The 24,435-nt window shown below is 39.2% G+C and overlaps 8 protein-coding genes across 15 annotated transcripts in view; 5 read left to right on the forward strand and 3 right to left on the reverse strand.

Moving 5' to 3' along the window:
- The window catches only part of LOC111457047 (mannose-1-phosphate guanylyltransferase 1), a 3,971-nt gene extending 3,536 nt beyond the window's left edge, over positions 1-435 (reverse strand). For all 3 annotated transcript variants that reach the window (XR_002712869.1, XR_002712867.1, XM_023099179.1), the window contains exon 1: positions 271-435. The gene's annotated coding sequence lies outside the window, so the exon portion shown is untranslated. The remainder of the gene's footprint in view (positions 1-270) is intronic.
- Positions 436-1,530: 1,095 nt separating this feature from the next.
- LOC111462808 (probable methyltransferase PMT11) lies at positions 1,531-5,677 on the forward strand. Of its 2 annotated transcripts, XR_002713785.1 has the most exons (10): positions 1,531-2,399; positions 2,522-2,671; positions 2,762-3,032; positions 3,527-3,637; positions 3,972-4,131; positions 4,215-4,472; positions 4,559-4,681; positions 4,807-4,884; positions 5,053-5,433; positions 5,575-5,677. XR_002713785.1 is itself a non-coding variant. In XM_023106563.1 (9 exons), the coding sequence occupies exons 1-9, from the start codon at positions 1,734-1,736 to the stop codon at positions 5,258-5,260; spliced, it is 2,025 nt and encodes a 674-aa protein (XP_022962331.1). In that variant the 5' UTR covers positions 1,531-1,733; the 3' UTR covers positions 5,261-5,672. The 2 variants fall into 2 exon arrangements, 1 of the variants encoding a protein (XP_022962331.1); XM_023106563.1 differs by having other exon boundaries at positions 5,053-5,672.
- A 3,324-nt stretch (positions 5,678-9,001) lies between these two features.
- Positions 9,002-11,336, forward strand: LOC111457380. Its single transcript, XM_023099577.1, has 3 exons — positions 9,002-9,946; positions 10,467-11,012; positions 11,096-11,336. The coding sequence occupies exons 1-3, from the start codon at positions 9,119-9,121 to the stop codon at positions 11,195-11,197; spliced, it is 1,476 nt and encodes a 491-aa protein (XP_022955345.1). The 5' UTR covers positions 9,002-9,118; the 3' UTR covers positions 11,198-11,336.
- Positions 11,337-11,585: 249 nt separating this feature from the next.
- On the reverse strand, positions 11,586-13,990 carry LOC111457530 (thylakoid lumenal 15 kDa protein 1, chloroplastic). 2 transcript variants are annotated; one of them, XM_023099783.1, is made up of 8 exons: positions 13,822-13,990; positions 13,614-13,742; positions 13,381-13,476; positions 13,230-13,302; positions 13,083-13,144; positions 12,796-12,877; positions 12,040-12,100; positions 11,586-11,821 (listed from the first exon to the last, which is right to left on the reverse strand). In XM_023099783.1, the coding sequence occupies exons 1-8, from the start codon at positions 13,921-13,923 to the stop codon at positions 11,770-11,772; spliced, it is 657 nt and encodes a 218-aa protein (XP_022955551.1). In that variant the 5' UTR covers positions 13,924-13,990; the 3' UTR covers positions 11,586-11,769. The 2 variants fall into 2 exon arrangements, with proteins under 2 accessions (XP_022955551.1, XP_022955559.1); XM_023099791.1 differs by having other exon boundaries at positions 13,614-13,739; positions 13,819-13,990.
- A 931-nt stretch (positions 13,991-14,921) lies between these two features.
- On the forward strand, positions 14,922-15,687 carry LOC111457545 (AT-hook motif nuclear-localized protein 23-like). Its single transcript, XM_023099802.1, has one exon. It carries the CDS (start codon positions 14,926-14,928, stop codon positions 15,580-15,582), a length of 657 nt encoding a protein of 218 aa, XP_022955570.1. The 5' UTR covers positions 14,922-14,925; the 3' UTR covers positions 15,583-15,687.
- On the reverse strand, positions 15,270-21,870 carry LOC111457243. Of its 4 annotated transcripts, none has more exons than XM_023099454.1 (5): positions 19,698-21,730; positions 19,105-19,306; positions 18,812-19,008; positions 18,655-18,739; positions 15,270-15,379 (listed from the first exon to the last, which is right to left on the reverse strand). In XM_023099454.1, the coding sequence occupies exons 1-4, from the start codon at positions 21,649-21,651 to the stop codon at positions 18,678-18,680; spliced, it is 2,415 nt and encodes an 804-aa protein (XP_022955222.1). In that variant the 5' UTR covers positions 21,652-21,730; the 3' UTR covers positions 15,270-15,379; positions 18,655-18,677. The 4 variants fall into 4 exon arrangements, with proteins under 4 accessions (XP_022955222.1, XP_022955231.1, XP_022955239.1 ...); XM_023099463.1 differs by lacking the exon at positions 15,270-15,379 and adding an exon at positions 21,742-21,870 and having other exon boundaries at positions 18,359-18,739; positions 19,698-21,513; XM_023099471.1 differs by lacking the exon at positions 15,270-15,379 and adding an exon at positions 21,737-21,864 and having other exon boundaries at positions 18,359-18,739; positions 19,698-21,513.
- Positions 16,088-18,529, forward strand: LOC111457396 (ribulose bisphosphate carboxylase/oxygenase activase, chloroplastic). Its single transcript, XM_023099578.1, has 7 exons — positions 16,088-16,302; positions 16,460-16,788; positions 16,895-17,000; positions 17,086-17,171; positions 17,262-17,734; positions 17,830-18,111; positions 18,200-18,529. The coding sequence occupies exons 1-7, from the start codon at positions 16,258-16,260 to the stop codon at positions 18,313-18,315; spliced, it is 1,437 nt and encodes a 478-aa protein (XP_022955346.1). The 5' UTR covers positions 16,088-16,257; the 3' UTR covers positions 18,316-18,529.
- Positions 21,871-22,123: 253 nt separating the features above from the next.
- On the forward strand, positions 22,124-23,239 carry LOC111457517 (thaumatin-like protein). Its single transcript, XM_023099747.1, has 2 exons — positions 22,124-22,393; positions 22,478-23,239. Exons 1-2 carry the CDS (start codon positions 22,345-22,347, stop codon positions 23,158-23,160), a joined length of 732 nt encoding a protein of 243 aa, XP_022955515.1. The 5' UTR covers positions 22,124-22,344; the 3' UTR covers positions 23,161-23,239.
- The last annotated feature ends 1,196 nt before the right edge of the window (positions 23,240-24,435 follow it).

Consider the following 24,435-nt stretch of genomic DNA (forward strand, 5'->3'; position numbering starts at 1 on the left):
AAAAAAAAAAAAAAAAAAAAAAACATCAACGAAGAAGATCCAGTTAAAAAGTTCCTGGCACAAATAAATCAAACCAGAACAGTCAAACACAAAAAACAGAGTCATGGTTCCAAATTCCAATGAACTCGCAGCCACATTGTGAAATTCAACGTTTCATAAACTCCAAAATCCTTTCCCGGTTTCAAAAGTCAAAGAACACGCAACGAAACCACGGATCTAGCCAGAAACGAAGAAGCGAAAATGAGGAGGAGAATTGAAAGGCAAAATTACCTAAGATCTCAGCGGATCAGAACCCAAGCCGAAACCGAAATGAAGCTGAGCTACGAGTAGGCAACGAACCGCGAGCGCTCGTTCAGAGTTTTCCCGCGGAAGGACCTGAACCGTTGGTTCCGTCGGGTTCTGATCTAAAACAAAGGACTTCTGCCGAGGAAAAAAAGGCCTTGTCGGTGTCCATAAATATGCGCATCGAACGAACATCGCCCTCCCGGATTTCAATTAATTAATAAATTAATTAGAATTCTGATTGGTCGTATTACGTTTCTGTTTTCTCGCGGTCAAAGGAAGTGGTTCACGTCCGCCAAGCCCCTGTTTGAGAACGAAAAAGTGGAACACGTGGGCACATGTGATTGGCTGTGACGCTGGTAGCATCACAGTCATGATGCTTCACATCTGGAGAATGAAAAAGGGATAAAAACGAAGTGTCGGTAGCGGATTTAAAATGGTTATTGTATGATTACGAAAGGGAATATGCTTTTTATTTTCATTTATTTTCTAATTTAATTTGCTTATATAATGGAAAAAGGCATTAAATTACTCATTGCCCAAGCAAAGCCACGTTATGAAAAACCAGTTCCAGATTGCATACCAAACTTTGCTTATATTCATTTTTTTTAATAAAAAATAATAATAAAAAAAAAGTTTGACAGTTTGACTTTTACATGATGCTTTGATAAATTATGAAGCAAAATAAATATTGGATTAATTGGTTTGACAAAGTCAAAAGTAAATTAACGTAGATTCGGCCGTAGGTTAAGCCTCCAAACACGCTTAAAACCGCCTTTAATCAGCTTAGATTATAACATTACTAAAATTACTTTTAGTTTTTTTTTTTTTTTAAATTAAAAAAAACAATAATGTGATTATATTTTTTTATAATATGAAAAGCCCAATAGAAAGCCCAAATTCAGAACGGGCTGGTACAATATGGGCCTGGGCCATAATTAGCTTTGGGCAGGCCCAATTCAGTTTTTTATTTTGTATTTTGTATATTTTTTGTTTTTTTGTTTTTTTGCGGAAAACCGCGCGTATATTCATCCATTTGGCAACGCCGTTTATAAAACTCACCGGTATGTTACCAGGTTCGTGTTGGTTATGGAAACTGGACTGAACGGGCTTCCATTTATAAACTACGTCTTAATACGTGGCGTCTTTTGAGGGAGGTTATTTGGAGATTCGGTGCACCTCGGGGTAAGAACCAACGCGAACTCCAGTGACCTGATCATTCCTTGGGACAGTTGTAAGAATTGCAAAATTGTAAATGCAAGTATTTTATCACATCATTGTCTTCTCCCATATCATACCCCTACGTTGTAAAGAAAAGTTACAATAATTTATCGCTAAATTCTGCTCTGCAACATCTCCGCAAATTCTCCGATTCCGATTCCTTCCAGTATAGAGAAAGTGCCGGCGCTTGAGCGAAGTGGAGAGAAGATCTGAGATCTGGAACTCCAACAATGAGGTCGGATTCCTTGGTGAATGCTGAATCCTTTCGAGCTTCTCCATTATTCAAGATCGCTATCTTCCTTCTTGCTTCTGTTACCTTCTTTTACTTTGGGAAGCATTGGTCCGATGGGTACCAGCAGCTTGTCTTCTACACCGGCACCCTTCAAGCTTCTTCGGTGTCACTTTCGCCGAACTATAATAAGCACTTCAATATCTCTAATCTGATTCATCAGAATGATACGCACCTGCTTCCTGATAAGACATTGAATCTCGACCCAACTCCACCGCCGTTGCTTCGTACCGACCCTCCTCCTCCGCCGTCCGATTCGGTTCAGAGATTTGGAATTCTGGACGAGAATGGAACAATGTCGGATCAGTTTGAGGTCGGGGATTTGGATCCTGAATATGTGGAGAATTGGGGGAATTCCACTGAGGTTGACCATGGCGAGGGCAGTTCTAGGAACTTCCGGATTAAGAAGTTTGGCCTCTGCCCTCAGAACATGAGTGAGTATATACCTTGTTTGGATAATCAAGAGGCAATTGCAAAGCTCAAGTCAACGGAGAAAGGGGAAAAGTTCGAGAGGCATTGCCCAGTTGCCGGTGGAGGTTTCGATTGCTTGATTCCGCCGCCGAAGGGGTATCGAGCCCCAATCCCTTGGCCAAAAAGCAGAGACGAGGTATTGCACGTTTATACAATAATAAGTAATTGCTGAAATTGAATGATTTGAAATCACTACAACCTATCGTTTAGTTGAATATGTTTGAAGATTTCTTAAATTGGGCATATCATTGGTTTTAGGTCTGGTTCAGCAATGTTCCACATACTCGTCTAGTTGAGGATAAAGGGGGCCAAAACTGGATTACCAGAGACAACGATAAGTTTAGGTTTCCTGGAGGTGGTACACAGTTTATACATGGAGCAGATGAATATTTGGATCACATTTCAAAGGTAAACAAGACTGTAATTCTGAAAGTTCAGTATAGGAATTAAGCATTGGGTAACATGGCATCTGATCCTTTTTCTTTATATATTGACTAGATGATCCCTGATATCGCGTTTGGTCATCATACTCGCGTTGTCATGGATATTGGATGTGGAGTTGCAAGTTTTGGCGCCTATTTGTTGTCACGGGATGTCGTTACAATGTCCATTGCTCCAAAAGATGTTCATGAGAATCAGATTCAATTTGCTCTTGAACGTGGTGTGCCTGCAATGGTTGCTGCATTTGCAACTCATCGCTTATTATATCCCAGTCAAGCTTTTGACTTGATACATTGTTCACGATGCAGAATCAACTGGACTCGTGATGGTACGTTTTTTTCTCTCATCCATTATTTGTGTCACATAAGCATGAGCAGGGTAAAGAGCGGAATTTTCTTTGGTAGTCAATTTAAGGAAGACATTTTTCTTTGCCATAACTACTCTAGACATTCATTAGCTTTAATTCATATCAGTCTAGATGAGAAAATGAACACCATTTTATTAATTAATATTCTTTTTTTGGGAACTTAGCACTATGGAGTATGGAGTAAACTCCCAAATACTTGTGAAGTGTGAACTTCTTGTGCTTTCCCCTCGGGACCGTAAATCATTGCTGTCAAAAATAATCATAATTGCCCTTTTTTGAATGCTCATTAAAATCTCAGTGAATGTCAAATGGGTTTTCCTGAAATTCATGTTTCCAATGTGGCAGGCATTCTCTAGTTAAACTATTTGCCCAGTTAAGCTTTGATCCATGAAGTATATTTATTTTAGATTTATCTTATGGATGTTGATTTTTCATCTTCAACTTGTCATATGAAGATGGCATTTTGCTGCTTGAGGTTAACCGAATGCTCAGAGCTGGAGGATACTTTGCATGGGCAGCTCAACCAGTTTATAAGCATGAAGAAGTTTTGGAGGAACAGTGGGGAGGTAACCAAAGGTTTTCTTGAGATATCCTGTTGATGATGTGTTTTAGCCTTAGAAGTTTTGTTTGAATGCGCATTTCTAAGTTAGAGCTTTGAAAATTTGCAGTCTACTTTCTTGCGCCTACTATTTGCTTTCTTATTAACACAAACCTTCTTCTCTTCTCTTGCAAGTTCTTTTTTGTTATCTTCTAGTAAGTGGTAGAAATTGTTTGTTGCAGGTTTTAAGATGATATGTACAGACATTTAAGATTGCTGTGGAATCTTAACGGATCTGATGTTATCTCTGACCTTATAAGTGTGGTTTATATTTATGTTCTTTTTTTCTTTTTGGTTGTCAGAGATGCTCAATCTTACCACCCGACTTTGTTGGGAGTTTGTGAAGAAAGATGGATATATAGCAATTTGGCGGAAGCCATTAAATAATACTTGCTATCTTAATCGCGAGGCAGGAACTAAACCACCACTTTGTGACCAAAATGACGACCCAGACAGAGTATGGTATGAATGTTTTCATTTTCCTGTAGATTAAGTCTCATTGCTACATAATTTTGTGTAATCTTTGATTACTTCTTTGGAGACAGGAATGAAGATCTTAAGACATGCATCTCTCGTCTTCCAGAAGACGGTTACGGGGCAAATATCACTGTTTGGCCTGCGCGGTTACACACACCACCTGATAGGCTTCAGACAATACAATATGATGCCTACATTTCCAGAAATGAGCTCTTCAAGGCAGAATCTAAATACTGGAATGAGATAATAGAAAGCTACGTTCGTGCATTTCATTGGAAGACATTTAGACTAAGAAACGTTATGGATATGAAAGCAGGATTTGGAGGGTATGTATGTTGACCACTCTTCCACTGATCTTCCATTTCTTCATTCTTTCCCTGATATGGATGGTTAAGATCTTGAATTTTAACAGATTTGCTGCGGCATTGATCGATTTAAAACTAGACTGCTGGGTGTTGAATGTTGTTCCGGTTAGTGGGTTCAATACCTTGCCTGTTATTTATGATCGTGGACTTCCTGGAGTTATGCACGATTGGTAACATACGAAACTTTTCCTCTATTGGTTAGGCATTAAGCTTTTGAATGCATGCTTTAAGCTACATAGATATAAAAGAAGTGATGATAATCGATAACAGAGCAAGTAATATTGTAACATGTCAGGTGTGAACCATTTGATACATATCCAAGAACATATGATTTATTGCACGCAGCTGGTTTGTTCTCAGTCGAACGGAAAAGGTACCCCGAATTTATTAGATTTCTCTGTTTGAACTTCTTTAGATTACTTGATTCCTGGTTTACACTACCTCCTTATTCGAAATAATGTATCCCAATGAAGAAAATGAAACGAATTTGAAATCATTGTGATGGCTACCAACTGTTCAGTTGTTGTTGCGTGTGTTTCAGGTGCAATATGTCAACCATAATGCTTGAGATGGATAGAATACTGAGACCGGGTGGACGAGTATACATCCGAGACTCTGTTGCAGTCATAGATGAGCTTCAACATATTGCGAAGGCCATGGGTTGGCGAGTGGATGTGCACGATACGTCAGAAGGCCCTCATGCAAGTTACAAGATCATGATGGCAAATAAGCTCCTCCTAAGTGCATAAAAGGGAAGAAAAAATGTTTTCAGTCCCTACACTACTAACCCCCTATTTAAGGCCAGATTAGCTACCACCATCTTAACAAGCAATAAAAGATGTCTACTTAGAGATCATCTCGAGCGTGAAAACTTCTGGATGCCCCTTGGCTTACCAATTCCAACATGTAATCAATCACATAGGTACTCTCTATTATACCTTCATTATAGCTGACGATTTCATAGCTGATATAGTTCAATTTTTCTGTCATATATTTTTGAAACTGGCTTCAAAATGAGAGCCAATTTTGTTGTATTAATATTTTGTGACTCAATTGTGAACAGTTCACTGGTTGATCAACAAACTGAACTTGTATAACTTGGAGTTGGAAGGTGAAGTTTATTTACTATCATCCTCATGATTATACATTTTGATTTCTGTATGTCACAAATCTTCTAACTAGACATAGATTATGTAAATCTAATGTTACTAAACTCATTCATCTGAGTTGGAAACTGAAGTTAATCATATTTAAACTTCTAGACTTCAAGTTAGACAAAATCTAAGACATGTAAAGTTGCGAATGTAACACTCTCTAGTAATTCTTAGATACATGATGAAGTAGTGGGCTTGTTGGTCCCAATGAACGTGACTTCTTTCCAATAGCTGCTTTACATTGTAGAAAATCTGGAACTCCTTATCATATGCAGAGTATTAGAGTCGGGAATTTGGATAATGAAATGGAGATTGTGGAAGAGTAGAGTGTACAGCCCAAGCCCACCGCTAGTAGATATTGTTTACTTTGGCTCATTATGTATTGGTGTTAGCTTCACAGTTTTAAAATGCTTCTCTTAGGGAAAGATTTTTACACCCTTATTAGGAATGCTTTGTTCCCCTCTCTAACCGATGTGGGATTTCACATCGAGTTTGTTTGGAAGCAAAAGTGGAATAGAGGCACCACAAATGCTTTTATCTTCTGGTGACATGAAACTTCTCTATATATATGTACGTGTATTTGTCTCTCTTGCAATGCAATTGCAGAATGGATGCAGATTCCCTGGCAATATGGCGTAGTCTGGAGAGGGACACAGTAGAGCTACATGTGAGGTAAGTTCCAAACGTTTGAATCGCGTCTTAAATATAAGCTCAATTTGTTGTTAAAATCTAGTTTTAGGGATTTTTTTATTTATTTATTTATTTTTTAGATTTTGAGATTGATTCATTTGAGTGGGGCTGAAGTAGGTGGATTATTCATTAAGAATTATTTTGATGTGGGTTAGTTTTCGAAAATGTGTAATACCTCAAGCCCACCGTAAATAGATAGTCTTTTTTTAGTTTTTTCTTTCAGGTTTTTACTCGAGATTTTTAAAACGCTTCTACTAGGAGAAGATTTTCATACCCAAAAAATGTTTTGTTCCTCAATCCAACCGATTGTGCATCTCCAATCCACCCAAGGCGTTTTTGCTGACACTTATTCCTCTCTTCAATCAACATGGAATCTCACAAAATAGATGAATATATTCAATCACATTAACCCAAATAATATTAACTAGTTAAAACTTCTGTACCGAGCATTAAATATTCACTAAATAATGATAGAAAGTATGTGAAATCTGATTTGAATTGTGGGCTTGGAATGTTATTGTGATTCAATCTCATCAATAGAGCGGTCTATGTCATGCCTCAACCTCATCAATAGAGCGGTCTATGCCATGCCTTAACCTCATTCAAACGAGGAGTTATAGTTTGACTAGTCTGATTTAACCTATTCTAAGAATAATTAAATAATTAATATTTGATAGGCCTGCCTAAAATTTAGTTGTTGTAGGACTAGACCATCAACTTGTCTATCAACTGATGCCTACCTTGGTGTAGAAATTTATTAATGTAGAAATTTATTTGGTGAGTTATGTCAGAATTGAAATATCACATTTAAATAATTATTTGGAAATCACTTAAATCACTCACCTATTATTGATGTACCAAAGTGTGGCGTGTCTTCTCCGTTGGCACTCTTCAACACGTGGCTTTTCGTAATTGGTTGTAGGAGGGATATTTTAAAAACTATTTAATTAATATGGTTTAAAATTTAGCTTTAATCTATATACCTTTCAAAATTTATGTATAATTTTGTGCCAATTGGGTAATTTTATGATAATAGAATGCAATAAAGAAAGAAAGAATAGAATCTACAAAAATAAAATAAAAAATAAAAATCATAAAGGAGGGGCATAATAGGAAAGACGTAGGAAAATTTGAACATTTTGTATATGTAAGGGAAGGGGAAGGGTAAAAAACGTGGATAAGAATAAAAGAAAAGCCCAAAAAGACGATCCACCGAGAAGGGACGAGGAAATTACGGAAAAGTCCTTTGTGGCCCACTGTTTACGGGAAAGGATAGCTTTTGTGAATATCCTGTCACTATACACGTATACAAGAACCATAAAGGCTCTGACAGTGGGTGGGGCCCACCTATGCAACTGAAATGACAATAAAGGACCCTTAAATTAATTAAATGTCTTTTTTCTTTTATTTTGAAGCTTAGCTAATTTCTTTTCTTTCTGTAAAACCATGGATATAATAAAATTAATTTAATTTCCATCTCAATTAATAATAATAATAATCATAATCGACATTCGAATTTCCAAAAAACATTTGGCTTAGAAATGATCCAATGATTGAAATAAAAAATGAAAAACATGTGAATAAATAAAAATATTATTCAATTATCTTTTGAGACTTGTGTTCCAAATTTAACTAAATAAACAATTTTTTAAAGATTTACAAAATTATATATATAATTTTTTTTTTTTTTTACGATGATGGGCCAATATGAGTTGTCGTATCCTTCTAGGTTCGTTCTTCTCCTCGGTGGAATGACCTTTGTTGGTGTTGTACTCTTCGTCTTTGTCTCACATTCATTACCATATATCACTCTCACGTCTCTTGGTTCATATGAAATAAACGAGTTCTTTCTTAATTCGAAATTGATGGTAGTTTCTTATTTGGTTTGAATCTAAAGGGAGGGAGCTTATAAGAACCATACCTAAGATTCGAATTATAATTTGAAATCTAGATTAGACATTTAATGGTTTCAACATTCTCCTATATCTCCTGCGCGACGGAACCATTGAACTGTCTTAAGAAAGGAAGCTAGCCTTTAATTGTTCTAATCAAGCCAAGCTACTTCAACCTCAGGATTAGGCCTAAGAGCAAACTAAGTCCAAGTTTGTTATCACTCTCTTTCTATGAGAAGATACATCTAATGCCAAGAATCCGACAAGCTCCAACCTATAGTCAATATTTGTACCCTGTTTTTTTTGTAGAATCTCCTGTTTTTTCAAAAGATTAATAGTCAAGTTACCTATTCTCACTTTTAAGAGTGAAAACTATCTCTATTTAACACATATTCTTTGTTTTTAGCATGTTTTGTCTCTACTCACATACATGGTAAAAGAACTCCTAAGAAATCATTAGCATAAAATTACTCCAAACAAAACATGTTTAACCATTTATCAAAAAACGAAAGTTCACCTTATTGTATAAGCAGTGACTTTCAATCCTTTCAATCCTTATTGTATAAGCTGTATTGCTCTCATTTGGATGCGATTTTTATTGATTTAGGTACGAAAATTTAAAAAAAAAAATAACAGAGGATGAAAACGAATTTGTTGAATTAAAAAAATAGTATTTGTTTTGTTAAGAAAGGAAGGCAAGAGTGGAAAGGGCAGCATTTTAAAATCCACACCACTTAAATATTAATAATAAAAAGGAAGAAAAAGGTAACGACTTTGGCGTCCCCTCCTTTTCCAAACTCCATTCCCTTCCTCACTCAGAGCCATTTGTCTCTCTGTTCTTCTTCTTCTTCTTCTTCTTCTTCGATTCAACATGCAGACCTTTCAAGCCGCTTCCAAATCGATTCAACCTCTAATCAACACCTTCAAAAAATTCTTTGTATTTCCCCTAAATCTCTCCAATTTTTTGCTTCTCTTAGCCAGAGCCGCCCTTCTCCTCTGTCTCCTCGCCTCTATGTTACTCGCCATCCACTCCGCCTTCATCTCTGACCCCCGCCGCTTCATCCTTCCTCGCAACACCCGAACCGCTGTCTCTGAACCGGACGGCCGCACCTCAGACGCCGCCACCAACATATCCCACATCGTATTCGGAATCGGCGCCTCGGTTCAAACGTGGGAAGATCGCAGTCTCTACACTCATCTCTGGTGGGACCCGAATCGGAATCGTGGGTTCGCTTGGCTCGATAGGGAACCGAGAAAAACCCATCTCGTTCCGCATCGGGTGTCGGGGCAGTGCTCCGGGGCGGATTACTCGTGTAAGTCGGCGGCGGTTCGAATGGCTCGAATTGTAGTGGAGGGTTTTAAATTGGGGTTAAAAAACGTGAGGTGGTTCGTGATGGGAGATGATGATACGGTGTTTTTCACTGAGAATTTAGTTTCGGTTTTAGCGAAATATGATCACAATCAGATGTATTACATTGGCGGAAACTCCGAGAGCGTGGAGCAAGACGAGATGCACTCGTATGAAATGGCGTTCGGCGGCGGCGGATTTGCGATCAGTTACCCACTCGCCGCCCAATTGGTGAACGTGATGGACGGGTGTCTTCAACGCTACCATTTTTTCTACGGCTCTGATCAAAGGGTTTGGGCCTGTATAAGCGAGCTCGGCGTGCCACTCACCAGAGAACGAGGCTTCCACCAGGTTAATTCTTTTCCCGATAACTATAATAATGACGTGGCGGATTACAATTGGTCGAAATAATGTAAAATATTGGGATCTATCGTCTTTTTGACACGTGTCATGATTGAGGGATTGTTAGGCACGCCTATGTGGAAAAAGAAAAAAGAGACCGGTCAAGTCGGTCACCTTGTCTGCGTCTCCTAAACTGTCATTCATATTCAAACGCCAAGAATTAATGAATGTACATACAAAAGCCGGTGGATGAACAGATTTTGAAATTAGGGTTTAGGGTTTGGAATATTAAAAAAGAAAAAAAAGAATATTCCATTTCCAGGGTGGAATACTTATTGGGAATGTTGGTTAATAAATAAATATTGTTTGGTTAATAAATAAATATTGTTAAAAATGTCGACTGTGGATAAGGTCAATGGAAGTTCCTATTTTGCTGATCAAATCTTAAACCCTGAAGTTCCTATTTTTATATACATTGCCATTGACTTGTTTTGCTGATGGCTTTGAAATTCTGGTCAAATTTGTACAGTTTGATATAAGAGGTCAAGCTTATGGGATTTTGGCAGCGCATCCAGTGGCGCCACTTGTATCTCTGCATCACCTAGACAGCGTGGAGCCATTGTTTCCTAACAAAACAAGGATTGATTCATTGAAATTACTAATGGAAGCATACCGGGTCGACTCGAGTCGAATTATTCAGCAAAGTGTGTGTTATGATCGGAGGAGGAAATGGTCTGTCTCCATTGCTTGGGGCTATACTGTTCAGATATATCCTTTCTTGGTGACAGCCACGGATTTGGAGATTCCATTTCAGACGTTTAAGACATGGAGGAGCTGGAGCAATGGACCCTTCAGCTTCAATGCACGACCTGTGAGTGCTGACCCATGCTGGCGACCGGTGGTTTATTTTTTGAAGGGAGTTCAAGAGGTGGACACGAGGGGTACGAAAACCAGTTACGAAAGGTTCGTGGCCAAGGACGAGAAAGTATGTGATAGGCAGGATTACGGTCGGGTCATGGCAGTGAAGGAAGTTACTGTCTCCTCAATGAAGATGGACACTCAGCTATGGATGAAGGTCATCTCTCTTCCTCTAACACAATTGTTATAACATTGTCATTTCAGCATGTCATTGAGTTTTCTATTTGTTTGGATGAACAGGCACCACAACGACAGTGTTGCGAGATTATGGATCGGGGAAGCGACGACAATATGTGGATTAGGATTAGAAAATGCAGTAAGGGTGAAACAATTACCACGTAGATTCTCATTTTCGGGAGCATGTTTATCTAATTTGAATTGAGTTTTAGGCCACATAATAACGATGGCGGATTGCCCCATTGTAAATGTAACAGTTCTAATATGAATACATACAGGAAAATATCAGTATATTTAACTGAGACCGCTAAATCCATGTTCTTATATACATCAGCTGAGTGGGCAAGGCAAAATCAGCTGAATTATTGAAATGAACACTAAAAAAGAGGAATGTGATAGCCAATCGTTTGACTATGTGCGTTTAGTGGGTTAGGTAAAAACTATGAACTGGGGAATGATGAAAATCCTACTGGTTTCTAGATATGGTTCTAAAGCAACTGGATGTTGAATTCAATAGTAATGACATCCAATGTGTTCTGATTCTTCGAATGTGTTACTTTTCATAAGCTTTATGATATGGACAAGCCGCGAAAACAGGGTATGAGGAGATATTAACAGAAGAATGACAAAACTTTACTCATTGGATTAGATACTCGCATAGTTATTAAATTCCTTACATTTTAAAGTAAATCTTTATGATTCTTTGTACCTTAGTAGCTCGCCATATTATTCGACTCTCAATTGCAGAGCAAGGTCTCCCGGGTTGCATTTCCAGTCGTTGGATTCACCCTGTCAACAGAAAGGACTGAGTTCATTAGTTTATTTACCAGTAAAAACCACTTTCGTGGAAGTTTAAGGATCCAAAATGTTACTTTCATGTAACATTTGAAGTTTAAAGTGACTAAATTGTTACTTTCATCAAAGTTCAAGGATCTAAAATGTTTTCTTTTAATCTTTATTGAACCATTTTCAGTCGACCCAAAAGAACAGAGGAAAGTATTGTTTACCCATCTGCAACTTTGCAAAGGTACTCCCGCTGATCCTCTCGCAAAGGCACGTCTGTGAAGTCTGACATCATGAGATGAATTAACCATCAGTATTTCCTCATAGAGATATTTGTCCTTCCTTATCTACCTAAGATTACTCCTTTTTCTAACATTTTTCTAACGAATGTGAGAGTTTGTTTGCACCCCTAACACGAGTAACTAAATGTAACGGTTCAAGCTCATCGCTAGCAAATGTTGTTCACTTTGGCCCGTTACATATTATCGTTAGTCTCACGGTTTGAAAACGCGTCTACTAAGGAGAGGTTTCCAAACCCCTTATAATGAATGCTTCTTTCCCCTCTCCAACCAATGTAGGATCTCACAATCCACCCCCTTTATAGCCTGGTGTCTTCTTAGTAGACGCGTTTTAAAATCGTATCTGGGATCTCGCAAAGGCACGTCTGGGATTGTGAGATCCTACATTGGTTGGAAAGGGAAATGAAGCATTCTTTATAAGGGTGTGGAAACCTCTCCTAGACACATTTTAGAATCGTGAAACAAATGACAATACGTAACCGACCAAAGCGGACAATATCGATTTCCAATAGACTTGGGTTGTTACACTAGAGCTATAGGTTTAGAATTTCAAATTTGATAAAAATAGAGGGGTTGGAGTAACAACCTATATTAATGTCTTTTATTAACTAAGACAATTTTGGAGAGAGGATCGCCCTTGCAATACTAAAAGCTACATAAATGTTAGCTTTACATACATACCAGCTCCATTTATTATTGATCCACGAAAAGAAGTGTTTCCTGTAGCAAGCGCTCCCTCTAAGTTGGCATTGCTTAAATTTGCCTGCCGAAAGTAGAAGAAACCGTCGAGGATAAAGACTATAATTTCATTGGCTTCTAAGATCAAAGCACAACATGAACCAAAACTTGAATGGAAAATCTCAGATAGAAACTGCAGATTTCACTGCATCACATAACCTACTTTGTGCATAGAATGAGATTGAAATCAACTAAAGATGATACTGTTAACAGGAATAAACATACATCACCTTGGTAACATTGGCCAAAGAAAAGTCCGCTCCTCGGAGATCAGCATCAGAAAGATCCGCTCCTAACAATTAGGCAAAGAAAGAAACAATTGAACTCAGCTTTAATGGGAATTTGTTCTATTACTTATGAACACTGAAATAACGAACCTGTTAAATCAGCATCGAAGAAGCTAGCACCTAATAACTTTGCACCTTTAAAATTAGCTTGCCGTAATATAGACTGGTGAGAAAAGAAACGTATAGCTATTTCAGAAACACAACATGAGGAAAAATTGAATTTGTTTGAAAAGGGAGAAACCGTTTTGAAATCTTGCTTGATCAAGGTCTTCCCACTGAAATCTTTCCCAGTGAGATCCTGACCTCTAGTGACCCCAGCACCGTAGGGACCTCCGCCCTAATTACGAAATCGAATCCGTTCACCCAAAATCAGTGAATGATCAGATTGAAGCGGCTTCAAATACAGAGATATAACAACAGACATTCACTCGAAACAATCAGAAAAAGAAAAATATATACTCTTAACAATTTAACCTTAAAAGCTAGCGCAGGATCAGCGAGGAACAAGGAGGCGGAAATCAAAGCGAGGAAGCTGGCTTTAGAGGCGGATTCTCCAACGGAAAGAACAAAATTCCGAGTAGCTTCCACTTGGTGCTTCATCGTCTTCATTTTTTTGGTGGAAATCATAGCATTTCAGTACAAAATGAGAGAAGCAGAGAAGAAGTTGAGAGGTGAAGTTTACCTGAGGATTGGAAAAGGCGGAAACGGAGGGAGGAAGAGGAAGGTGAGGTCTGGAAGGAATTCTGCAAGTGGAAGAACATAATGAGGCGTTGAGCAGAGCCATTTCCAAAGCTGCAGTTCTTCCCAGATTTCTTTTCTTTTCTTTTCTTCTTTGCTTTCCTTTTTGAATTGGATAATGTGGCCGTGCTCGGATCTTTCTTATGTTCCCTTCTCCACTAATATTTTGCCACGTGGTGCAAGCATGATGCTCAGCGCCAACTAATAAACCAATCAAAATATTTAGATACTTTCACTAAAGATTGTTTTGAAGGTCTCTTTTCACAATGTTATTGATTTATGTTCAAAATCATGGCTAATATTGCAGAGTATCCTTGGTGAGGGATCGAGCGATATTGATTGGCTCTTTTGAATATTCATCTTGCACGTATGTAGACTTTGTGACAAAAGATTAAAAACACAACCGCTATGACTAGAATTTCATTTGGCTTGAACCAAAGCTCTAAATCATTAGATGGGGACAATGCTTCGTCGAGCATGGCTAATCCCCATGGGGATGAGCTTGTTGCCCTTGATCAAGGTCCATGTTCGAATCTTCACTCTCTACCTTAAAAAGAACAAATAATATAATAATCTTTCATTTTTGTAGGACACTCACAACCCACACGCTTGAGTCCTTCGATTATGCTACTGTTAAAGCTATTGATATTATAGAGATTTCCAGTCGTGTATCCAACTTGAACCGGGTAAGAAATTCTCTTTTAAACTAAAAATAGGGAAAGGAGTGAGTAGACATTATTTTCCATTAGCTAAACAGAGATTACGAGGGATGATATTCTCCATCTCCATCCCCAGCCCTAGACCCGACTAGATTTCAAAAAAAAAAAAATTTGTAAAATAGAGAACAGGCTAGGCGACAATGGAATCGAAGACACTAGCTCCCTGCCCATAAACCTTAATATTATTATTATTATCTGCAAAATCTTTAATGTTTCTCCAGAAGCTCTGTCACTTGCTTGAGCTTTGAAGCTTCCAAGCAGCAAGAACAGAGGCTCCTCCCCTTCTCCCTTTTGCTCTAAAACAGACTTCTTTTTCGAAGTCCAAGGATATGGCGAGTAGATGGTGGAGTGGAATGGGAATTGAAGATCAGCATGGAGCTAAAATCCACAGGCGCCGTCGAGGTCGCCCACCGGGCTCAAAAAACAAGCCAAGGCCACCCATTCTCATAACCAACCACGCTCCCAACGCCTTCCAAACCCACGTATTCCAAATCACCCCCGCCACCGACATAGTCCATTCCATTTCCACCTTCGCCCACCGCCGCCACTGCGGACTCTCCATTCTCAGCAGCTCCGGCCTCGTCGCCAACGTCACTCTCCGCCAACCCGCTGCCCCTGGCGGCGTCATCACTCTCCATGAACGCTTCGAGATCTTGTCACTCTCTGGCGCTTTCCTTCCCGCACCGTCCCCCCAGTGGGCTACTAGCTTGACCGTCTGTCTAGCCGGTGGCCAGGGACGGGTCGTCGGCGGCCTGGTTTCCGGTCCCCTCATCGCCGCCGGCCCTGTGATAGTAATTGCAGCTTCGTTTACAAACGCTATATATGAAAGATTACAGCTTGAGGAAATGGAAATGGAAGATCATAGTAATGGAAAAAATTCAATGGGGGAATCATCAGGAGGAGCTTCTTTGGCAGTTCATAATTTGATTTCAAATACCCAAATTTCTCAAGATGTGTTTTGGGCTCAACTTCCTCCATCGTATTAATGGTATATGATCATAATTTTGGATTTGTTTCCCACTCCACAAACAACCCATTTTACAGTTTTTTTCAATCTTCCACTCATAAATTATCATTTCTTGATTCTCTTACCCAATGTTTGAGGGTTTAAATTCATGGGTTTTGTCTCTTTCATTCCCATAGCAAACTTGTATTAAACTCGTAAGATTGACGACAATACGTAACGAGCAAAGCAGATAATATCTACTAATGATGTGTTTGAACTGTTACTATATAGCTCACGCTTACTTATCATTAACATAATAATTCAAACGTTTGCCGAGAGACTAACGGTTGCTTGCCATGTATTTTTAATAACCAAAGCAATTGGTAGAAATCTAAATTTTGAGGTGATTACTTTGATTTTAGTGGATAACCAAAAAACACATAACGTATCCTCAAAACGACACAGTTCCAGTCCATCTCCCAGATGACACGTGTTGTCCCAGCGACCAAGATTGTATGGTCGTTAACAACTTGAAAAGCCTATCCACTTCCACTACCATTGCCCACACCGAACTTTGAACTCCCCAAAGTTCTATCATTTTTACTGCAAAAATATCGTCTTCCTCTTCCATTTGCTTCAATTTGAAACTCTTAAACACTCCAAACTTCTCTCCTTCAACTCGGTTTCTTTCTTTCATTCCTTTCTCTTGAATCCGATGGCCACCGCGCTCTCCACCGCCGGAGCTGTCAACAGAATTCCGGTAACTGACATCTTTTCAGCCATTTATGTTTAGAATTGAAAATTTGTAGCTCGAATAAGAGTTTGTAATGATCACAAGAGGTGAAATTAGAGGGGGTGAAGAATGGTTAATTGGGTAGTGAAAGTGAAAGTGAAAGCGTGGGATTTGTTTATTGCAGGTGAGTTTAAATGGCGCCATCTCCGGAGCTTCAGTTCAGAGCTCTGCATTCCTAGGCAGCAGCTTGAAGAAAGTGAACTCTAGATACCCCAATTCAAAGGTCTCTTGGGGAAGCAGCTTGAAGGTAGTAGCTGTTGCTGAAGAAATTGATGAAAAGAAGCAAACTGACAAGGATAGATGGAAGGGGCTTGCTTATGATATCTCTGATGATCAGCAAGATATCACCAGAGGAAAGGGACTGGTTGACTCACTCTTCCAAGCTCCTACTGGAGCAGGAACTCATGACCCTGTTCTTAGTTCTTATGAATATTTGAGTGCTGGACTTCGTCAGTAAGTTCAACAAAAATCCTACATATTCTCTTGTGTCTGTGTGTCTGTGTGTGTTCATCTATGATTCGTAATGAAGGATCTGATAGTTTTGACGATGATATTACAGGTACAATTTAGACAACAATGTGGATGGCTTTTACATTGCTCCTTCCTTTATGGACAAACTAGTTGTTCATATCTCTAAGAACTTCATGAAACTTCCCAATATCAAGGTTCACCACAAAACTGGTTTACTGTTCATTAGTTTCATTCCTGGGTTTGGCTAACCAATTACTTGATCGGATCGTTCTGCCTTAGGTTCCTCTGATTTTGGGTGTTTGGGGAGGCAAAGGTCAAGGAAAATCCTTCCAATGTGAACTTGTTTTGGCCAAGATGGGAATCAAGTGAGTTTCATTCCTCTCCATCCTCTTGGCTTTAGCCATTTCAGATGATCTCAAACTGCTTCCTGTTAATGTTTTGTTTCATTGTTTCAGCCCCATTATGATGAGTGCAGGGGAATTGGAGAGTGGAAATGCAGGGGAACCTGCAAAACTGATTCGACAGAGATATCGTGAAGCAGCAGACATTATCAAGAAAGGGAAAATGTGTGTTCTCTTCATCAACGATCTCGATGCAGGAGCTGGTCGTCTTGGTGGCACTACTCAATACACTGTGAACAACCAGATGGTTAACGCTACCCTCATGAACATAGCTGATAATCCAACCAATGTTCAGCTCCCTGGTATGTACAACAAAGAGGACAACCCTCGTGTTCCCATCATTGTCACGGGTAACGACTTCTCAACACTGTATGCTCCTCTCATCCGTGATGGTCGTATGGAAAAATTCTACTGGGCACCTACTCGGGAGGATCGAATTGGTGTCTGCACAGGAATCTTTAGGAGTGACAATGTTCCTAAAGAAGACATTGTCAAGCTTGTTGATACCTTCCCTGGCCAATCCATAGGTAAGTTCCGAGTGTAAACTATGAATGAAATATAAGTACTATGATTCATTTCCCTTCTATATTCTAACCCGATAAACTAAACCATGATCATACAGATTTCTTTGGTGCCCTGAGGGCAAGAGTATATGACGATGAAGTGAGGAAGTGGGCTGCTTCAGTCGGAGTTGAAAATATTTCTAAGAGGCTCGTCAACTCAAAGGAAGGACCACCGACGTTCGAGCAGCCAAAGATGACCTTAGAGAAGCTTCTCGAGTATGGGAACATGCTCGTTCAGGAGCAAGAGAATGTGAAGAGAGTCCAATTGGCTGACAAGTACTTGAGCGAGGCTGCTCTTGGTGATGCCAATGAAGACTCTATAAAAAGTGGAGCATTCTACGGTTAGCTCTCTCTTGACCCTCTATAGATTGTTAGAATTGTACAAAACATAAGCAGCTTGTCCTTAGCTGCTGGTTCTGTTTGTTCCAGGCAAAGCCGCTCAGCAGGTGAATTTTCCTGTCCCTGAAGGCTGCACAGACCCTAATGCAGAGAACTTCGACCCAACTGCTAGGAGTGATAATGGAAGTTGCAATTATGAATTATAAGCAATCAAGAAGGGATGTGCACAGAATTTTCCGCACAGAAAGCTCAACCAAGATTTCATTAAATTTATTTGAAGGGTGTCTCCTTCCATGGTTTGCATATACAGCTTTAATTTGATCAATCTAAATCATAAGTCGGCCTAAACGCGTTGTAATCTGCAAAGCTACTTGACTTGCTCAATTCTAAGATACAGTGGACTAGTGACCTACTCTACTACTGAGACATACAATATTCAATCTGCTCTTGAGGAGCTCAACTACATAATACCATCGCATCATTCCGCCATGCATGATAATTAGACACAAGTAAGATCATCCATTAACAGAATCGGTGCGACTTACTTGAAGGCATTAGTAGCTTCGTGCTATGAAATATTGTCGTCTTCACTCTCCCTCTGCCTTTTAAAAACCTCCAAGTCATCAAACCCTGTACATTTGAGAGAATTTCAGTATGGATTGTAGTCTCATGGTGGTAATAAAACCATAATGAATTAGTCACCTGCTACCAAGTCATCACAGTCATTGTGCAGGGGTAAAAGCCTAGTGGAACCAGAGGGAGGGTTGTCAAGAACTGTCCATTCCAGATTCCCATAATCCTCTGCACATAAATCCCTTCTCCAAACCCAGTCGTCAACAATACCGAGCCCATCGAAGGAAAGGGGGTCAACTTGATACTGTTCATTGGCTTTAGCAGCCCTGCCAATAAATTCATTGGGAAAAAAAAACTTCAGCAATGCCCCTAAATTTCAAACAGGGAGACTCATTGTGTAATAAATGTTTCAACTGACTTACATTTGTTTGAGTTGCAAGTTGAAGCGCACAAATACAAGGTCACTAAGACGTTGGTGTTCGATGTGATTCCTGGTATCATGTAACTTATCAAAAAGGATTTGATTTTGCTTTAACCCCACTGAGGAGCAGGTTTGACTAAGAATTCGAATGGCCAAGCGAGATAAACATGGGCAGCTTGATGCATATGTTGACCACCACTCAGCTACAAGAAACATAAACAGATGAAAAGATCATTCAACAAATAGCCAGAAAGAAGATAAACATGAAGAAAAGGTGTCGCTCTTGATATGCATGGAAGATAACTACGCAACAGATGTGCTCCAGTTTATCCGACTGGGACGTGAAAGCCGTGCAGAATGAAATTTAATGGTCAGTATGATAGAAAACATCTCCTAAAAATCATTGTGCTAAACATATGTGCTTTCCAAGTCCTTAGCATGCCAGTTATACGAATAATCCTAGAACGTGTAATCAGCCGTGTATCTGGTTCCAAGCGTTTTTCAGAAATGCAAGTCATAAACAAGCTGGTGAAGTGCAAATTGTGGAATGGTGCATAATGGAAGCTGAGGAATAGCAATAGATTAGATACTAACCTGGAAGCAGCGTCTCTCTCGCTCTAATAGCCATCTTTCTTCCCAAATCTCCAACAGCATTCTTGTATGAGTTTATTTCTTTTATTATTTTATCTTGAATTTTTGTATCAGAAACCAGTCTTTCTATGCAATCGAACATGCCTGATACGATTTCACCATGCATTTCACCTCCTTCAATGCTATAAAAGAACTTGGGGTTCAAGTAGAATCCAGCAGCATGAAGAGGATGATGCCACTGTTGTCCCCATCTCTGATCTATAATGTTCCAGTAGACCATGTAACGCTCTCTGTCAACAAGTTCTGTCTTAATTGCTAGCTTAGCATTATACATTGCTGCATAAACGTATCCCATCGCAGGTCGCTTCCCACTACCCACTATTCTCAAAACTCTCAACAGAGGGTTTGTCAAACGAATAATTGAATTGCATGAGGACCAAAATGATTCACTGCTGATTAAATCCAACATTTCCAGTCCCCCTGGCCTCTTTGAATATGGGCTGTCCATCCACTCTTGAGAAGTAACCATGGTCTGCAAACATCGTTTCAAATCAACCATCCGATTCAACGTGGCAAAGTTCGTGGCCGATCTTGTGGCGCAAGGTTCCAAGATGTCGTTACCATAGGTATACCGTCTGACCATGTTTAAAACCATACTATTGTTATAGACAAATCTTGTAATCGATCGAGCTTGCTCAATAACAGTATTTACACTCTCAATGTTTCCAAAATCCCCAAGAATCAAATCCACACAACTCGCAGCACATGGAGTCCAATAGAGGGTCGGATACGTATCAGAAAGCTTTCTACCAGCAATAGCATAATTCTCTTCACACCTAGTAATCACCTGCAGTACATGTTTCACCCCAACTTGTTCCACGACTTTTTTGAGTAATTCGTAAAGCAAATCTGGGGAATCCATAATTCCAGATGCATCCACAGATTCCAAAAACACTGTTCCCTCAGGGCAATACACCAAGAAAATCAGCATGGTTCGACCTGCTTCTGTACGCCACTGATCAACCATGACAGAACAACCAGTCTTTCCCCATGTTGCTTTGCATCTGTCAAAATCACTCCTCACTTCTTCCACTGAATTCTTCAATATCCAACCCCGAATATCATGGTACGAGGGCGGTATGATCCCAGTAGCGGCTGAAACAATTGATTCTATCATTGGCTGGAAATAGGCAGAGTTTACTGCTTCTAGAGATGCCCCAATGTCATACAAAAATCGGCCAACAGCCATATGCACTTGATTATTGACCTTATTAGAATCTAATATACCACCACCATTCGGAATGACAATCATACCTCTTTCCACGCAAGAACTCTTCCCTTTACTACCCCTTTTCCTTCCCAGTTTATTACTTGTTCCTTCCTCATGATTCATTAGCAAAGCTGAACTGGTTTCAAGTGGCTCAGCAACTTCAATCAATTGAAGACTAGAATCCATATCCATATGATTTGAAATTGCATCTACCTCACCAGTCATGGCATTCACATTTGTCATTTCTTCATCAAGCTTCTGTCTCTTCTTCTTCTTCATCGTCACCCCATCTAAACTCTCTTGCATTATAATCTGGACCTCAGGAGGAACACTGTGGCAAGTAGAAGCATTACCCTTGTGACCAGCAAGATGTTCTTTTATTCTATGAATCCCTCCACCTTTAAACAGTTTGTGACAGTACAAACATTTGAGCTGCACTCTATCCCCATTCTTAAACATTTGACAGTGCTTCCATGCTGGGTCGTGTTTTTGCGGCGTGATAGGAACTAGCTGCAAACCGGAACTCATTCCCGCAATCTCAACAGATACCTTCCCAGAAAAAAGGAAAAAAAAAACACCCACACACACACACACACACAGATTGATTAAATTTCCGTAACAAGAAAATATGGAGAACAAAACGGAATTATTTCCAAAATGAAGGCCTTCAATCTCAGAGTGGCTCATCGATTATTAGGAGCATGAATGTTATAATCGAAAGCCAAAAAATCTACGAAATTGAAAAAGTATAAAGATACAGATGAGATAGAACCTTACTCGGAGTTGAATACTTTGCAGGACAAAGAAGGGTTCGGCTTGATGAAAACAAAAGAAACCGAGTTGGGTTTAGGGTTTGAGTTTTGAGTTTCGTGAGCAGAAAAGCGCTGGTTTTCAGTACCGGATGGGCCGGTTAGGGCAACTACAGCCGGTTAAGTTTACTCGTTTTAGGGTTGGCCAACCGAATGATCCGGTTATTAGCTGTCTGCTTCTTTTCCTCGAACCGGATTCGTTCAAAATGGGCTTCTGGAAAACTAGACCGGGCTATATAAATTCTCGTCTTTTTCTATTACAATTTCATTTTAATATAAAACTTTCTTAAACATAAATTAACGTAAATTTTTCTTTTTTTTCTATTTCTTTATAAATAATTACGTCATAATTTTTTTAGAGTAAACAATAATTTTATTTATATATATATTTTTTTTTTCTAATTTATCCTATTGAAACGAAGTCTCCGGTTGATCAAAAACCGTTTCAGAAATTACAGTTTCTGAAGCTCAAAATCATGGTGCCTGTAAATTAGGAACCTGTTTTCAAGTTTCTCCTTATTCAATTACAGAGAACACTTCCAGTTTCCTTCTCAAAATTAATCTAAATCAAATGTTTAATCACTCCTTCTTCTTGTTCTTCTTGTTCTTCTCTCTTGCAGGTTCATAATTTGTGTTCTTCGTTGGATTTTTAGTCAAAGGAATGTTCTTTCTTTTACTTATGAATGTGGTGTTCTGTTTTACAGATGGGGTTCAGTTGATCATAGTGAACAACTGTAAGGAGAGCATATGGCCTGGTATTTTAGGAAACGCCGGCAACCCACTTCCCAGAGACGGTGGATTTCATCTCTCAACTGGAGAACAGACGGTGGTTGAATTGCCGGAGAGATGGTCCGGCAGAGTCTGGCCAAGACAGGGCTGTTGTTTCGACCCAAAAACCGGTCGAGGTTCCTGCCAGACCGGCGACTGCGCTGGACTCCTCAATTGTAGCGGAACCGGCGGCGTACCGCCGGCGACGGTGGTGGAGATGACGTTGGGGACTTCGAAGTCGTCGATGCATTACTACGATGTGAGTCTGGTGGATGGATTCAATGTTCCGGTGGCGATGGCTCCGATCGGCGGGGAAGTTGGGTGTGGGGTTGCGGCGTGTGCGGCGGATCTGAACCGGTGCTGCCCGTCGGTGCTGGAGGTGAAGAGAGACGGGAAAGTGGTGGGGTGTAAAAGCGCTTGTTTGGCTGCGAAATCGGATATGTATTGCTGCAGAGGGGAATATGCAGATCCCAAAATTTGTAAGCCATCGATTTTTGGGCATTTGTTTAAGGCCATATGCCCCATGGCTTATAGCTATGCTTATGATGAATCTACGGGGCTTAAAATGTGTAGGGCTCCTCGATATATCATCACATTTTGCCCTCCTAGTCCTATATGAAGTACCCTTTGATTTGAGCTGTCAAACCTCCACTCTTTAATCCATGTTTTAGAACCAATTTGAATTTGTTCGTATGACATTAGGGTCGACTTAAAGGTTCGATACAACTCAAGAAAGGCCGACCCCTCAAGAAAAAGGTCTAAGTCCTCTTTGGCCAACTTGTCGAGGGTATTAGTTGATGGGTTTGTCGGAATTTTAACTAATCTCATGAAAAAACAACCAAATGGGTTTTTATGAACCTCACTGACCTTAAAAGAAGAGAGAAAAGATCGAGAATTAACTTTGGAGTCAATTCTTCAATACTTTAAGGGTCTCGTGAAACTTGAATTATGAAAAGTAGTAAATGTATTAAAATTCCACTTAATATTGACCCTTGAATTAATATTGACCCTTGAATCATCGTGTTTAGGTCATGGAATGTGACAAATTATTGATTAAGACCAGTGGGTGATTTGTTGTTTTTCAATCAAACAAAGTAAATAATTAATCTAAAGTCAACATTAATTAAATCAAGATTGATCCTATTATAAAGTAGTTGAGCTAAATAAAGGTAATATGATTATTTTGATAAATTAAAAATATCTTAAATTTGATTTTTTTTCGAAAAAATAAATAATTTTGTTCCCGTTGACAGTGAAATTTTGATAGGATAATGCATCTTTTCTTTACTTGAATGATAACTCTTCGAGGCTTTTTATGTTTCGATGTGAATAAGATTAAAGATGAATCAAGCCATGAGTCAAGGACATACATGACATATGTCTCTTCGAGGAGTTTCATTTAGGCTCCAGTCCTGATGGTTTGATCCTTCTCCGTTGGTTCAAATTTTATATTGCATTGGGCTTCTTCCGTCAATTTTCACCTCTGGTTTCTCTCGTAACTTTAGTTTGTTCTTTTGGTCCAAAAGAACCCATAACATTAAGACTCGTCTTTCATCTATTACTTCTATTATATTCTAGCTCGTAGGAGACATAATTTTGAAATTATGTTACACAAACTTGTTTTTAATTTCACTGTCTAAGGACAATATCTGATTCCATGGCTATGAAAGCTATGACCAAGAATTCTCTCTCTTTCGACTCGAAACAAATTTTACAGCTAGCACTGATGTATATATTCCAGTTCCACTCTGTGTCGTATTTGATAATTGTTTCAATTTTTAGGATTTATAATGTATAATCCAAAAAAGATATACGAGTTATACAAATATTTGAAAATTTAATTATTTATATGTCACACAATATTAAATACATAGTTTAAAACTAATATAATAGA

Source organism: Cucurbita moschata, unplaced genomic scaffold (genome assembly GCF_002738365.1).
Source record: "Cucurbita moschata cultivar Rifu unplaced genomic scaffold, Cmos_1.0 Cmo_Scf00002, whole genome shotgun sequence".
NCBI classification, from domain to species: Eukaryota; Viridiplantae; Streptophyta; class Magnoliopsida; order Cucurbitales; family Cucurbitaceae; genus Cucurbita; species Cucurbita moschata.